A 14,197-nucleotide genomic window follows, 5' to 3' on the forward strand; every position below is an offset into this window, starting at 1 on the left:
GTTACTGCTTAGCAAAATGCCCAGCAGCAATGATGCTTGGGACAGGCACCCCGGTCTGTATCTTCGTTCTCTCATCTAGTGAATAATGTTGGGTTTAGTCTGTTGCAGACGGGAATCGAACTCGGGACCTCTGGTTAGTCTAACTTCGTGCATGGCTGTGAGAACTGTAGGCTGCTAGGCTGTAGGCACGGACAAGAGGAGGAAACAGACGAAGAAGTGTTACCAGGAGAATCAGGGTGCGGAGGAAGGAGTTTTGGGTCAGATCTGTTATCTTTGCCTGTCTCACCCGATTCCCCCAGTAAGGGAACTGTTTTCATCCTGTTTTATACATAAGGCAGTCAAACAAAGGGAGGCTAATTACCCTGCTCAAGTTCATACAACTGATAAGCCAGGAGAAGCGGGTCTAAATCCAGGTTGTCTAGGCAGCAAGGCTCCAGTGAGTTCTCGCATCTCTGCCTCCTGATAGGCAGCTCTTTGCTGGGCCCAGGGGCCACTAAAAGCCTCCTCTGTGCCCTGGTAACAGTTCTAAAAGCCTCTACTGTGCCCTATAGCTGCTCTAAAAGCTCCCACTGTATTCCTATAGCAGCGGGCTGCGTTTTTCTGGTGAAACTCCCCACATCCTGATTTTTTTTTTTCTTGCAGCAAGGCTTTCCCCCATTCAATCCCTCCTTCAGTGTAACCTTGTTAGCTTGTGAGGGCACACCCCTGGCTGGGCCCCGGCTTACAGGCTGCCTCTCCCCACCCCTTTCCTTTGCTTCAGTTTAAAGAGTTGTTAGACATTGTCCCTGACTCACTCCTTGCTTTTAGCCCTGCGAGGGGCAAGAAGGACCAAGATTGGGGCCCAAACTCAAGAGCCTTAGAAAGAAGGAGAAGGGGCCTTAGGGGGGTAGTGACTGCCCAGCAACCCCTTCTTCTTAGTGACTATTATAAACCAAAGAGAACCTATTGGAAAAATGAAGACCCGCTGGTAAGTCCAGGACTCTGGAGGGAGGTGGGTGAGGCTCTTTGCAGTAGTGATAACATGAGGGGAGGTGAGAGACAGCGAGAACCAAGGGGCCATCAGAGGTAAAGACGGATGAGAAAATATAGCAAGTGAGTAAGCATTTGAGATAGGAAAAGAGGAGGCAGCTATGGGAAGAGAGAGGCAGGAAGCAGAGATAAAAGAAAGCAGAGGCAACAGTAGAGTAGAAAGTGAGGTAGGGAGACATTGAGAATGTGTGACTGGGACGGCAGGAGTCAGAAATGTCTTTATCCGCACAATTTCTTAGTGAGATTTCAAAATGGAAATGAAGGCAGTGGTATTGGGATTTGGTTGCTGCCATCAGTCAGATTTTTGGGATTTGGTTACCACCATTAGTCAGGTTTTGCAAGTTTAAAACATGAAAATAGTTCCCACCGGAAGGAATTCCTGTTTGGGTCATTTCTTGTTTTCTCCTCTTCAGGAAGATTCCAGTTTTCTTCTTTGCATGCAGTTTTCTGGGACCCTGGGTATCTGCAACTCCTAAGCGTCGTCCAAGTAAGAGCCATGGTTTATGGAGTTTGAAGTAGCTCTTGCTACTGGAGGCAGGCAGGGCTGTGATGGCGCTGGGCTGTGGTTGGGTAAAGACTGGTTTTGCCTCCTGCAGTCCTTCACACCTTCCGTCCTTGTCCTGCACTGAGGAGTTGTCCTGTACAATATTGAGCCTGGAAAAGGAGTCCACACAGAGCTCAGTAGGCAGGAAGAACAGCTCTATGCCTTTTCTTGAGCCTAGCATGGTCCCTCTTCAGACAGTGAGTGGTACATGTTGAGTGAATGCTGGGGTGGATGGATGGGTAGGTGGATGGATTTCCTCAAAACACTGGGGTCAGGGGGGAGAAGAAAAAATATTTGATGTACTTTGCTGGGTAGGCCAAAGCTTAGGTTTGTATTGAAACATTTTGTTGCTTCTGCCTTTTTGGGGGGGTTGTTATTGTTGGTGGTGGTGGTAGGGTGTGTGTGTGTGTGTGTGTGTGTGTGTGTGTGTGTTTGTGTGTGTGTGAAGTCTAAGACATCTTTTACCAGATAAGTCTTATCAATGCAGAAGGGGGCACTGCAGTTATTAAAAACTCATCTTTGATGGTGATGATTCCCCAAGAACTTCACTTGTCTGGGAGTCCCGTTGAGGTGTCTCAAGGCTGACTCTGTCATGTCATTGTATATTTAGAATGGGTGGTATTTAAGGAATATTTTGAGGCTAAACCACCAGAAATTTTCCAGACAGGCTTCTGACCCATGCCATCCAGGGCACTGTGCAGCTCTGGTTCTACACAGAACAAATCCCCAAGTTTTCCAGGCAGGAACATTTTTCCATCATAAATTATTATCCCTTCAGGAGAAGCTGAAGATGAATGAATTCTAATCACTGAGTTCAAGCTAAATACATGGCTTATAAGCAAAGCTGTATAACATTGTATTTTAAGCAGTTGCTTGGTTTTAAGATTATTAAATATTAAATTAATTAATTAACATCTTGTAGTGGATGGATTTGATGACATGGCACTACTTTTGCAGGGTTTCCTGCCAGTCCCAATGGTGGAAGTGAACTGTGTCCCAAGATCAGGATTGGCCAAGATGACTTGCCAGGCAAGTAGCCCTGCTATCATACTGGAGATTCAAGCTTTCCAAATAAAGTTTATTTGTGGAGGGGACAGAACCAGTCTCATTTCCAACTTTTTTCCTTATCTCTTTCTGTAGGGTTTGACCTGATTTCTCAGTTCCAAGTCGAGAGAGCTGCATCCCGAAGAACGGTCCAGAGGGTGGTGGGGTCCACGGCACTACAAGTGGCTTACAAGTTTGGGAGTGATGTAGACTTCAGGATCCCAACAAGGTAACCCATCAGAAAGGATTCTAATGATCCTCCTTAAAGGCATTTGGAAATCTTTACAGCCATTCAATGTTAGAGGGTTGGAGTGTGGCTCAGTGGTAGAACACTTACCCAGCATTCATTAGCCAGTGGGTTAAATCACCAGAAACTTTCTACAAAAGAAAGAAAGCCAAAGGAATGTGTTCCCCTATCAATCATCAGCACCTGAATGCTGCTCTTCATGTTAGGTTTGTAATTTACTTTCCATTCCAGGAATGAAAACATCGCTGAGACCATTAGACATCAATTTGGGACATGTTCTTAGTATTTTGCTTTCTGTTTTTCTGTAATTTGTCTGGTTCTGACTGAAAGGACCCTCTGTGAAAAACACCAGAAGTGAGGCATAAATTTAACCAGGAGCCGCAGTGTGGTTTGAAGGCTCACAGTGGAGCTGTTCAAGAGTCCCAGTGCTGAAACAGAACCACACACACACACACACACACACACACACACACACACACACACACAGCCGTAGGTCCTAGATGACACAAAACAGAAACAAAAGGGAAATAATTATATCAGAAAAACTGATGGGGATATACATACAACTTTTATTTTACTGCTATCCTTTCTTGGAATTAATCTGTAAATTCTTTATTGCTGAGGTTCTTTGGTATATGTGAATTGAATGAGTTGTGTCATTGTAATGAATGCCCTACTCTGATCTATATTTTACACCATTAGCATATCTTATGATCAATAAGTTTACTATATGGTTTGGGAGTCATTATTATTTACATAATGGTGGTTAATGGTTTGACCACAAAACTTTCATACATGTGAATCGTGTACTCCGCTGGTGTCCCGCTCCCAGATCCCTCTCATTTCTCCTCCTGAAATAGTCTTCATATGCTTTCATAGTATAGATGTATATTTATTAGTATAGCATATAGTGTTTGAATGCATTGCAAAAATAGAACTAAGGTTCCTTTGGTAGATAAAAAATATTTTAATAGACACTAAGTTGTATAGGAAAATAGTAATTAACTACAATAATGAAAGGATATCCTAGAAAATTTTTGTATAAAGTTTAAATATTTTTCATGTTAGAAGAATCTGACGTAAGAGGAAAGAAGGTAGAAATTAACATTTTAAGTAATATGTGTAATACAAGAATGGTCCATGTATTTACTAATATTACTCTCAACTACTTTATGGCATTGTGGCAAAAGGACATTATCCCTGTTGTTTAATGTAGGAGGAAACTGAATCCTCAAAGTTTAGTTAAAATGAGTTAAAGGCTTGGTGCCGGCTGGGGGAGCTGAGATCCAGGCAGCATAGCTTCAGAGGCGGTCCTTCTAACGACTGCTTCATGCTGAGCCTGGGCATGCGTGAAGATTAAAGGTATCACTCTAGTTTTGTTTCTGTTGCTGCAATAAAGCACTATGATCAAAAGCAACTTATGGGAGGAAAGCATTTATTTGTAGCAGTCCATCATTGAGGAAAATTAGGACAGGAACTCAAGCAAGAACGCCAAGCAGAAACCATGGAGGAATGCTGCTTCCTGCCACATGGGCTCATGTGCAGTGTGCTTACATAGCTTAGGGCCACCTGCCCAAGGAATGGTGGCACCTGAGGTGGGCAGTCTCTCCCGCATCAGTCAACAAGATGATTCCCCACAGTCATTGCCCAGGGACTAATCTGAGCTGGGCAATCCCTCAGTTGAGACTCCCTTCTCAGGAGACTCTAAGCTTTATCAAGTTGGCACTTAAAGCTAACTAGAGAGTGGCAATTCTGGCTTTATTTATTTGTTTATTTATTTTATTGCCTAGATACTATTTTCACCTAATGAAATACTAGCTGGGTCCCAAAATAAACTTCAAAATCGTTGTTTCTCTTATAATAAAATAATGACATGACACAGAACCCTGATCTAATTTCCCCTTCCATGACTTGAAGCACAATCTGGGCTGCCATTAAGCTCACTTCAGATACTGGACTACTTGGGGTGACACAGTTCTCTTCATCCCGCTCATGTTTTTCTCTATTGTTTTTTTCTCTGAGCGCTGAGAGCCTTCAATAAGTAATGCACACAGGTGACGATCATGACTAAAGGCTCACAATCACTATACTTACTTAGAAATGATGAAAGAAAGAAAGAAAGAAAGGAAGGAAGAAAGGAAGGAAGGGAGAAGGAAGGAAGGAAGGAAGGAAGGAAGGAAGGAAGGAAGGAAAGAAAGAAAGAAAGAAAGAAAGAAAGAAAGAAAGAAAGAATCAGGAAGGATGACCTAAAAAGGGAGGTGAGTCAGAGAGCCAGGTTGCTGTGCAGTTCTAGGGGTATAATAAAGTTTGTTCTCTATTTTCTTGGAGGAAGATTTATTTCTATCTAGTAGCTCACATTTTATTATGAGATTCCATACATATTTTACACACTATTCCTAATTATTCCCCTCTTCCACTGCCATCCCATGCTTCTTGTCCCCAAGCCTAGTTGGTTTGGAGTAAACTAAGTCTCAGTTTTATCAGTTAAAAACTAGAGCTAGAGCCGGGCGGTGGTGGCGCACGCCTTTAATCCCAGCACTCGGGAGGCAGAGGCAGGCAGATCTCTGTGAGTTCGAGGCCAGCCTGGTCTACAAGAGCTAGTTCCAGGACAGGCTCTAAAAAAGCTGCAGAGAAACCCTGTCTCGAAAAACCAAAAAAAAAAAAAAAAAGGAAAAAAAAAACTAGAGCTAGAAGGGATGACTATGTCATAAGGTTACGATAGAAAGCAAATTTTAAATACTGTAGAGTGCTTGGACACTCTTACCAGAGAGCCGGAGAGGACCAGCAGAGAAATTGCATGCAGGGTAAACCTTCTTCTCAATGGATTTTTTTCCTTTTTACTCATTTTAAATTTTTTAGTTTTGAAGAGGACTTTATATGAATATTGAATTTATATCATTTTCCTCTTTTCCCACCCATTCATCCTGTATCTTCTCTGCCCCCGCTCAAATTTCTGACCTCTTATTCTTTGTTATGTACACACATACACACACACACACACACACACACACACACACACACACACACACATCCCCTAGATGTATAAATACACCCAGCTCAGCCCATTTAATGTTATTTGCATATATGTTTTCAAGGCTTGCCAATTGGTATTAGATAGTTAGAGGACTCACCCTTGGAGAAGATTGGTTCTCCACTCTCTTAGTCATTAACTGTCTGTAGCTCGTCATCCGTGCATGAGACCTAGTGAAATTTCCCCAATTTATGTTGTCATGTCAACTGGTGCTGTCACTATTCTGGTCTTGTTTAGGCAATTAGATGACAACTGGTTGTTCCCAAGATACGGTGTCACTATTGCGCTTTTGAAATTTTTTTTGCCATGCTGGTCACTGTTGTGGTCGGTAGGATTCACAGCTATGAGGGACTGCTGACTGCTTTTCTCCCTAGGCACCTTGCATAGGGCTTTTCCTCAGGGAGAAAGTTATCAGGTCAGACCCATTTCAAGTCCTCCAGGTTCTGTATCTAAAGTGTGTGGTATCTTCAGCAATAAAGTCTTGCCTTCAAATTCTTGGAAGAAACCAAGAGCAGTGGCAATAACTACATTGTTTGAAGAGTTTCTTGATTCCCTGGGTCAATGACTTAAAAGGAGGTTTCTCATGCCTAGTACTAGGCTTTTTGTTAAATAGTCTGTGATCAGTATCACCAACATGGCATAACTTTATTTAGACCCTTCTTTCTTCCTGCTGATATCTAAGGCTATATACATACATCTAGAGATTCAGAGCCAGGAATGGCAAATAAGAGAACATGAGGCACTAGATTTTCTGGGTCTGGGTCACCCCACTCATACATAATATTTTCTAGTTTCATAATTTACCTTAAAACTTCATTTTTTTCTCAAGCAATTGAAAACCGATCTATCACCTGACCCAGATGTACCACATCTCAGTGTCTTTCTTGGGGACAGGCACTTGCTCAGCTGTGCTCATTGCCACCCTATTCACAGTAGCCAGGAAATGGAAACTGCCATTGGTTTGGAAATGTCCTCCAACTGATGAATGGATAATGAAAACAGGGTCTATATCCATTATGGAATCTCATTCCTTCTTTTTAAATTACTCATGCAAAGCTAGATGACAGAAGGAGGAGATTGGAATCATTCTCAGGGAGCAGAGATGCTTTTTTTTTCTTTTCTAGAGAATATTCTGAGACAGTGAAAAAACATTCATAGGATGTTTCTTTTTCTTTTTCTTTTTTTTGGGTTTTTCGAGACAGGGTTTCTCTGCAGCTTTAGAGCCTGTCCTGGATCTAGCTCTTGTAGACCAGGCTGGTCTCGAACTCACAGAGATCCGACTGCCTCTGTCTCCCGAGTGCTGGGATTAAAGGCGTGTGCCACCACCGCCCGGCAGGATGTTTCTTCATGGGAGAGAAATATATTTTACTTATTTGTCTTTATAATTACTGAAGAATCAAGAGACATGATTCTGCTTCCTTTTATTCATTATTTTAGGCACAATAGCTTTCCATTCTTAACTGCTATTTACAACCTAGTGTGTTTTTTTTTTTTTTTGCAGCACAGACTTTAGCCATCTTCGTATTAAGGTCATAAACAAATATTTCAAGGTTCAAACACTTTTGAATCTTTTATTTGAACCCATATGGTTCTCCATTTAAGGAACTTCGTGAAGATTGGAATACAATAAATCATTTATAGATGTAACTTCTTTTAAATTATGTATGCTGTTGGGTTTACTTATTGATAGGCATAGCATATTTTCAAGAACAGAATCTCAGGTGTTTAAAAATACATTAGGCATCCTGTTCTTTATATTAGGTTTCAGAGACATTTAACAGTCTTTGGTACACACAAATATGTATATATGTATATTTTATTCATATGAATAAATGAGGCAAATTTTCCTTATTACTTCTTAACATACTAGTATATGCTAAAGGATTATTAACATGTTAGTCATAGTTACATTTGTGTACATAACCATTTGCTCTTCATATGTGTGGAGGGAGGTGACACACACATATGAACACACTTGGTATGCCTGTGCATCTAAGAATGAAGCATTCTGTGAGTGTTCCAAATGAGGATATCTATGAATGAAGAACTTTGGGGTTTTTCTTAGAGATTATTTTGGAATATGTATAGTTCCAAAAAATATGGAATCAAAGGAAGTGTGACAAACCAATTGAGAAAAATTATATTTGAAACAAGTATCTGACCTTGGCCATCCTGTTTGTAGTGGATTGGGGTGGGGTGGGGTGGGTGGAAGGTGGGGGGAGTGGGAGCGGGAACTGGCGTTGGTATGTAAAAGTAGAAAAGATTGTTTTAAAAATTAAAAAATTGAAAAAACCAAAACAAAAGGAAAAGAAGAAGAAAGTATTTGGAGTGATGTGGTAGTTATTCTATTCTGGAAAAACTAGGACTTTAGATAGTTCTTTTGTCTTTTTCATCTGTATTCTAAAGTGTTTTTTTAAGCACATGCTAAAACCTTATGTTTACTTTTACAAAAGTGTGCGTGTGCACATGTGTGCTCATGTGTGCTTGCATGTACACATGCACATGCACACACACACTATGCTTCAATTCAACAAATGTCATATACATGAAATCAATACCCGTTGTGATATTTCTTCTTGCCTTTCTTCCCTTGATTCTTTGTAAGAAGGAGTTAAGCACATAAGTTTGACCTTCAGGAAGGTTGTTTGGAACTCTCTGTCTTAGTGAGTAATTGTTTTCAATTTTCCTATTAGTAAACAAATTTCACATTTAGTTTTCTTAGTGTTTCTTTCTTGTTGAAGAATTTCTTATACAGAGAAGAAGATGCAATGAAATAACTTTGAAGACTGTGAAAGCTGACATTAGTATTTAAAACCCCGCAGAACTTGCTTCAACAGAAGATCTGTAGATAAGGGTAGATAGATAAGTGGCAGATAAGGATGGTCTTAGGGATGCTATTGGCTTTATCTTCCATTTAAAGCAGTGAGGAAAATAGCTGTGGTGTAACCTTAGTTGATTGACTGGGGAAGGATGGAGCTGGAGGGGAGGAGGAAGTGCCAGTCATCCATTGCCCATTACTCCTCCAGTCACCAACAACGAGCTACCACTTCACTACCATCCTTGAAATCCCTGGAAACGCCATCCTTAGGGTGAAGAAGTCTTTAAAGAGATGCTGGGTAGTTGGTTACTAATTCTCAAAATGTGGGTCTAGAAGGCAAATTTTGAGAATAGCCTGGCAATTATAAAGATACCAAATAATTTTAATGTGCGTAAAAAATTAAAACCAGTTGAATTAAATGGTTTTTATAAGCTGGTAGATTCAATGACTTTAAATGATCCCCTCCCTCACTTTTGAAGGAAATGTTGCCCCGAACATTGCAAAAAATGTGGTTTTGGGTGGGATGGCATTGCTAAATAGTGGCTCTTTGGGTAGAATAAAGAATAGTATCATTGAGAGCCTTTATTAGCTGTGAGGGAGGGAGTTTTTAAACCTGTGTATTTTAAGGTGGAGCACTGATGTGCATGGATAATTGAACTGTGAGGGTCTGTATAACATGATGTCATCAGAGAACAAAGGCTGCATAGTTTTCCACACTGTGACCCTACTGCAGAGCTAGAGTCTAAAATAACACAAACACCAGAAATGGTAAATATGTATAAGCACAGAAAACAAGGCTTATATTTATTATTTTCAAATTTTGCTCAGGCATTTGTATCCCAGTGGACTGCCTGAAGAATATTCCTTCTTAACCACTTTCCGGATGACTGGAAGCACACTTGAAAAGAACTGGAACATTTGGCAGATCCAGGACTCCTCAGGGAAGGAGCAAGTTGGCGTGAAGATAAACGGCCAAACAAAGTCTGTCTCGTTTTCCTATAAAGGACTGGATGGAAGTCTCCAGTCGGCAGACTTTTCACGTTTGCCGTCCTTGTTCGACTCCCAGTGGCATAAGATCATGATTGGCGTGGAGAGGACCAGTGCCACTCTTTTTCTTGACTGCGTCAGGATTGAGTCCTTACCTATAAAGCCAAGAGGCCAGATTGAGACGGATGGCTTCGCTGTGCTGGGGAAGCTTGCGGACAATCCTCGGGTTTCTGTTCCTGTGAGTATAAAATCACCAAGTTCCACCACTAATTCTAGCTGAAGACAAACCCAGGTGGTTAAGCTCAGCACCCAAACATCTTGGATCATTAGCTACAGGGCATACAGTGAACAGTTATTCACTTTGTAAGGTTTATTAAATATATCCCACCACTCATTCAGAAAGCAGTCACCGCCAGCTTTGAGTGCCATGTGGAGTACTGACTTTTAGTTAAGCAGATAATCTTCAAGGAGGTTAAGGTTTACTTGGAGTTAAGGTGTTAGACACTCACTTGGAGCATCCATAAGCTTTTGAGATCACTTACAAGGAGACCCACACTAGGGCAGAGCATACCATGTATGTATAATGAATTAGAATTTTTCACGTAAAATTAGAGATAAATCGTGAATTCAGTTAGTCAGGGAGTCCATTATTTTTGAAAGCAATAAATTTTGAAAGGGAAGGATTTGGATCGGCAAAAGAAGGGAAGATAGCATTAAAGACAACTGAGCAAAAATAATTCAAGAATAACTAGGATTCATTCAAAAGTCTACAGAGTAGTTGATTTGAGTAACACGTGTGTATGTGAAGGGAGTGTTTGGGACTAGTGAAGGCTAGTGAATGCGGATGGTAAGATGTAATGTAAAGAAGTCATACGGCATTTGATAAGCCATATTATATAGATGGCGTGAAATGTATTTACTTAGAACTAGGCTTTGTGTAATAGACATCGAGGGCACTGAATTCCCTGGTACTAGAGTTACAGACGTTGTGAATAACCAGCGTGGGTGCTGGGAGACGCATTCTGGTCCTTGGCAAAAGCAGTGCAGGTTTTTAACTATGGAACCATCGCTCTTCCCTGAAGTAGAGAATTTCAAACTCTGTTCATCTTGCTGTAGAAATCCATTGTGATGGAAGTAAGAAAGTGACATCACAATTGTATCAGCTAGTACCTTCTAGATCTATCATTTTGAACACCGAGTAGCAATTCTTTCATAGCATTTTGACAGTAATTTAAAAATACAATCTTAGAGGGCAAGGATTCTTTTGGGGAAACAGAAGAGGATAATATTCGATATAAATAAACTGTTGATGCTAAGACAGCTTTCCTACTGTATGGAGCTGTTATATTCTAGTCACAAAGTCTATGTCACAGAGAGAGCAAGGGTGACACAGTAGTTTTGAATTGTTTCTGCGCACTTCTCTGGGAAAAAGAGGCTTTGGGGGAATCTCAGTAATGGAATTGTTCAAATGACTTGTTTTTACAGGAAGAGCAGTGGTGAGTGTGAAGGCTGGTGTGAAATTTCTATATTCTGTGATAGACAGGGAGCAATTTGGAGCTGCCACATTGCTGCTCTGGCTGTAGACTCTTGAGGAAGTATTTCTTCATCTCATGAGTCATCACCCTACAAGCGGCTGGGTTCAAAAGATGATGCAGCCACTGTTGTGATATGCTCAAATTCTGTGTAGCAGGAACTCTGAAATGACCCTGGAGTGTTTTACAGACAACACAGCCTCTGCGATGTCAGTGCCATTTCTGGACCCGGGCTAGGGAGTGAAGGTCTAAACACCTTCTCAAGGCGCTGAGTATCAGTTGCTTAAAAAATGGATTTGTTGACCTTAAAAACACTCCAAGGCCGGGCGGTGGTGGCGCACGCCTTTAATCCCAGCACTCGGGAGGCAGAGGCAGGCGGATCTCTGAGTTCGAGGCCAGCCTGGTCTACAAGAGCTAGCTCCAGGACAGGCTCTAGAAACTACAGGGAAACCCTGTCTCGAAAAACAAAACAAAACAAAACAAAACAAAAAAAACAAACAAAAAAACCACTCCAAGATCTTATCATTCTGGATAGCACTGGATACTATTAAAGATGCCTTTCAAAATTCTTTTATTTCCAGTGTGGCAAAGTCTCAGTATTACTTTGCTATGCTATATATCCCCTAGCTAGTTGGAGATTTTTCTGAAAAACCTAGTCTCACACCACAATGAGTAGACGTTTATGTTGCCATCTTCCGTTTTCTTCCTCACATGTAGGAATGCAGCCAATACTATAGTATCTGAGTGTTATACGGTGCTTCTGGGATAGTAAGGAACTTTTCTAAGTCATCATGCTGACACATGTGTTAAAATTTTTTGGTATAGGCACATGCAGTCTTTCCTTTTCAGAATGAATTCTGGATCCTTGACCCCTTCCTGGAAACAAAAAAGATCTGAGCCCAAATCCCCACTTAAAGTTCAGTATTAAGTGGTGTGGTAGTATTGATAATTAGACAGAAACTATAGGCCAAGAAACAAACAAACACATTCTGCTTACATTAGAGACATCAACATGACATTATCAAACTCAAACTTTCCCCTAATGTAGCCTTCTGCTCTTTCCTCCAGCTCCTTATCTGCTTTCTTCTTACCTGACACTTCTTCCTCTTTTTTCTCCTCCTCCTCCTTCTTAGGAAAAAAGTATAAGAGAGAAGTCCATTTTCCTTGAAGAAATTATCTTAGTGTCTTGAATATAACAATTAGATGTTTTCAAAATTCTTTTATTCTAACTTTCTGATCTTTAGAATAATTTTATAAGATAACCCAAGGTCTCCTTATTAAAGGAGATGGTGTCCGAGAGAATCCTGGAGAGGAGAAAAACGGTATTTGACATGGATGGATTTTCACTTGGAAACTCATATATACCAATTCATTCCTCTTGAAACGTCTAAAGAGTTCTTATACTACCCCTCATGGTTTAGAACTAAAGCAGTTGAGCTTAAGTCTTCAAAATCCAAGTGCCCATGAGTTGGTCTAGACCCTGTTTTTACCTTATAGCCTGTCATCTTGGGCTTTTCATCAATTTGCCCAAAGGCTGAAGTCCTTGGGAATTATTGAAGACCACTGCCAACAAGCTACTTTCTTTAAGGTCTTAAAGGACGATGGTTGGTGATATGCATATATCTCGAGAAGCAGAAAACTCACATTAGTGGGGCACCTATCTCTCAGTTTGGGACAGCAAGTACTCAGTGTCACTTTCTAAGGATTTTTTTCAAGTTTAAAATAACAGGAAATAGCTTGAAACCAGAAAAACATCTACATTTTTTAGTATTTTCTGAATACAATTGGATTATTTCTAATCTTCAGCATGTTCTATTGGTTGAATATTTGTTTCAGTGCCAACCCTTGTTTTTCTTTTGTAAATAAACCAAAAGCAAGATATCCTCTCCACAGGCATTATCGGCTATCAAAGGTAGGTATAAGAACTGCATAATAAAAATGGAACCTAGACGTTTGATGGATCACTAATGCTGAAAGACTTGCTTATATTGTAGCTGTTTGTGACTTCCCCCATCCATCCTATCGTCTCTTTTTCTAAGTTGGAAAAGGAAAACAATTTCAAGAAGCTTTCATGAACATTCTTGTGGGCTACAACTCAAACACATTCTCATCATTTATAGTTATTTAGTGGGCTCAGAGAATTTTGATTTTTTTCCTTTGCATATCTGTAAGTTTGTTATTTTTTATTTTAAAGCAATAAATTCCTCATTTCCTATTCTCCTCTGTGCCTGTAGTTTAGGATGGTGCCATTTATCCCGCTGTAAAGCGTGGTTCCCTGGCAGATTACCATGAAAACATGTTACTTTATGACAGGTTCTTTATTGTTTGTTGTCAACATGATTGCCTGGGAGAGTTATTTGGTACAGGTCTATTAGAAAACAAAGTTAGCCTTTCTCCTTCTCCAGGGATACAATGCATTGGGAGTTTGGTCTTGTTTGAGGGAGGATAAAAGTTTATGTGGATTTCCCCATATATAATCAAATCATTCTTCTCTTTACCTGTGCATATTCCCAATAAATCACCATAGAACATGACGGATTTGATGCTATGTGAAGTGTATCTCTGAGGCCTTGCTATAATTTTTTTTTCCTTCAGATTTAGAGAAAAATGCCTGAGTGGGAGAAACCATGGCTAGAGGAGCTCTCTGTCTTCTTTACACTGTAGCACCGGGTCATTTTACACGCAAATGTGAAAACAGTGTGAGGTTCATGAACAATAACCTGGGAAAATGATATTTGATGTTGTAATCAGCATTTCTGGCATTTGAGAAATGTAGGAAGGTTTAAGGGATGTAAGCAATGTACAATCCTTGTGTTCTGTTATTAATATTCCTTTCTAAATTGTTTTTTCGAGACAAGATTTCTTTGTTGCTTTGGTGCCTGTCCTGGAACTTACTCTGAAGACCAGGCTGGCCTTGAGCTCACAGAGATCTGCCTATCTCTATCTCCCAAGTGCTGGGATTAAA

General features: G+C 40.5%; 1 protein-coding gene across 1 annotated transcript in view; it reads left to right on the top strand.

Annotated features, from left to right (window-relative positions):
* Window positions 1–920: 920 nt before the first annotated feature.
* The window catches only part of Col9a1 (collagen type IX alpha 1 chain), an 85,158-nt gene continuing 71,881 nt past the window's right edge, over window positions 921–14,197 (top strand). The window contains 5 exon segments of the mRNA XM_042055761.1: window positions 921–967; window positions 1,443–1,516; window positions 2,531–2,602; window positions 2,714–2,846; window positions 9,542–9,938. Coding sequence (XP_041911695.1) covers window positions 954–967; window positions 1,443–1,516; window positions 2,531–2,602; window positions 2,714–2,846; window positions 9,542–9,938 — 690 coding nt within the window. The 5' untranslated portion in view covers window positions 921–953.

The sequence above is a fragment of the Arvicola amphibius genome, chromosome 9 (genome assembly GCF_903992535.2).
Source record: "Arvicola amphibius chromosome 9, mArvAmp1.2, whole genome shotgun sequence".
In the NCBI taxonomy this organism is placed as follows: domain Eukaryota; kingdom Metazoa; phylum Chordata; class Mammalia; order Rodentia; family Cricetidae; genus Arvicola; species Arvicola amphibius.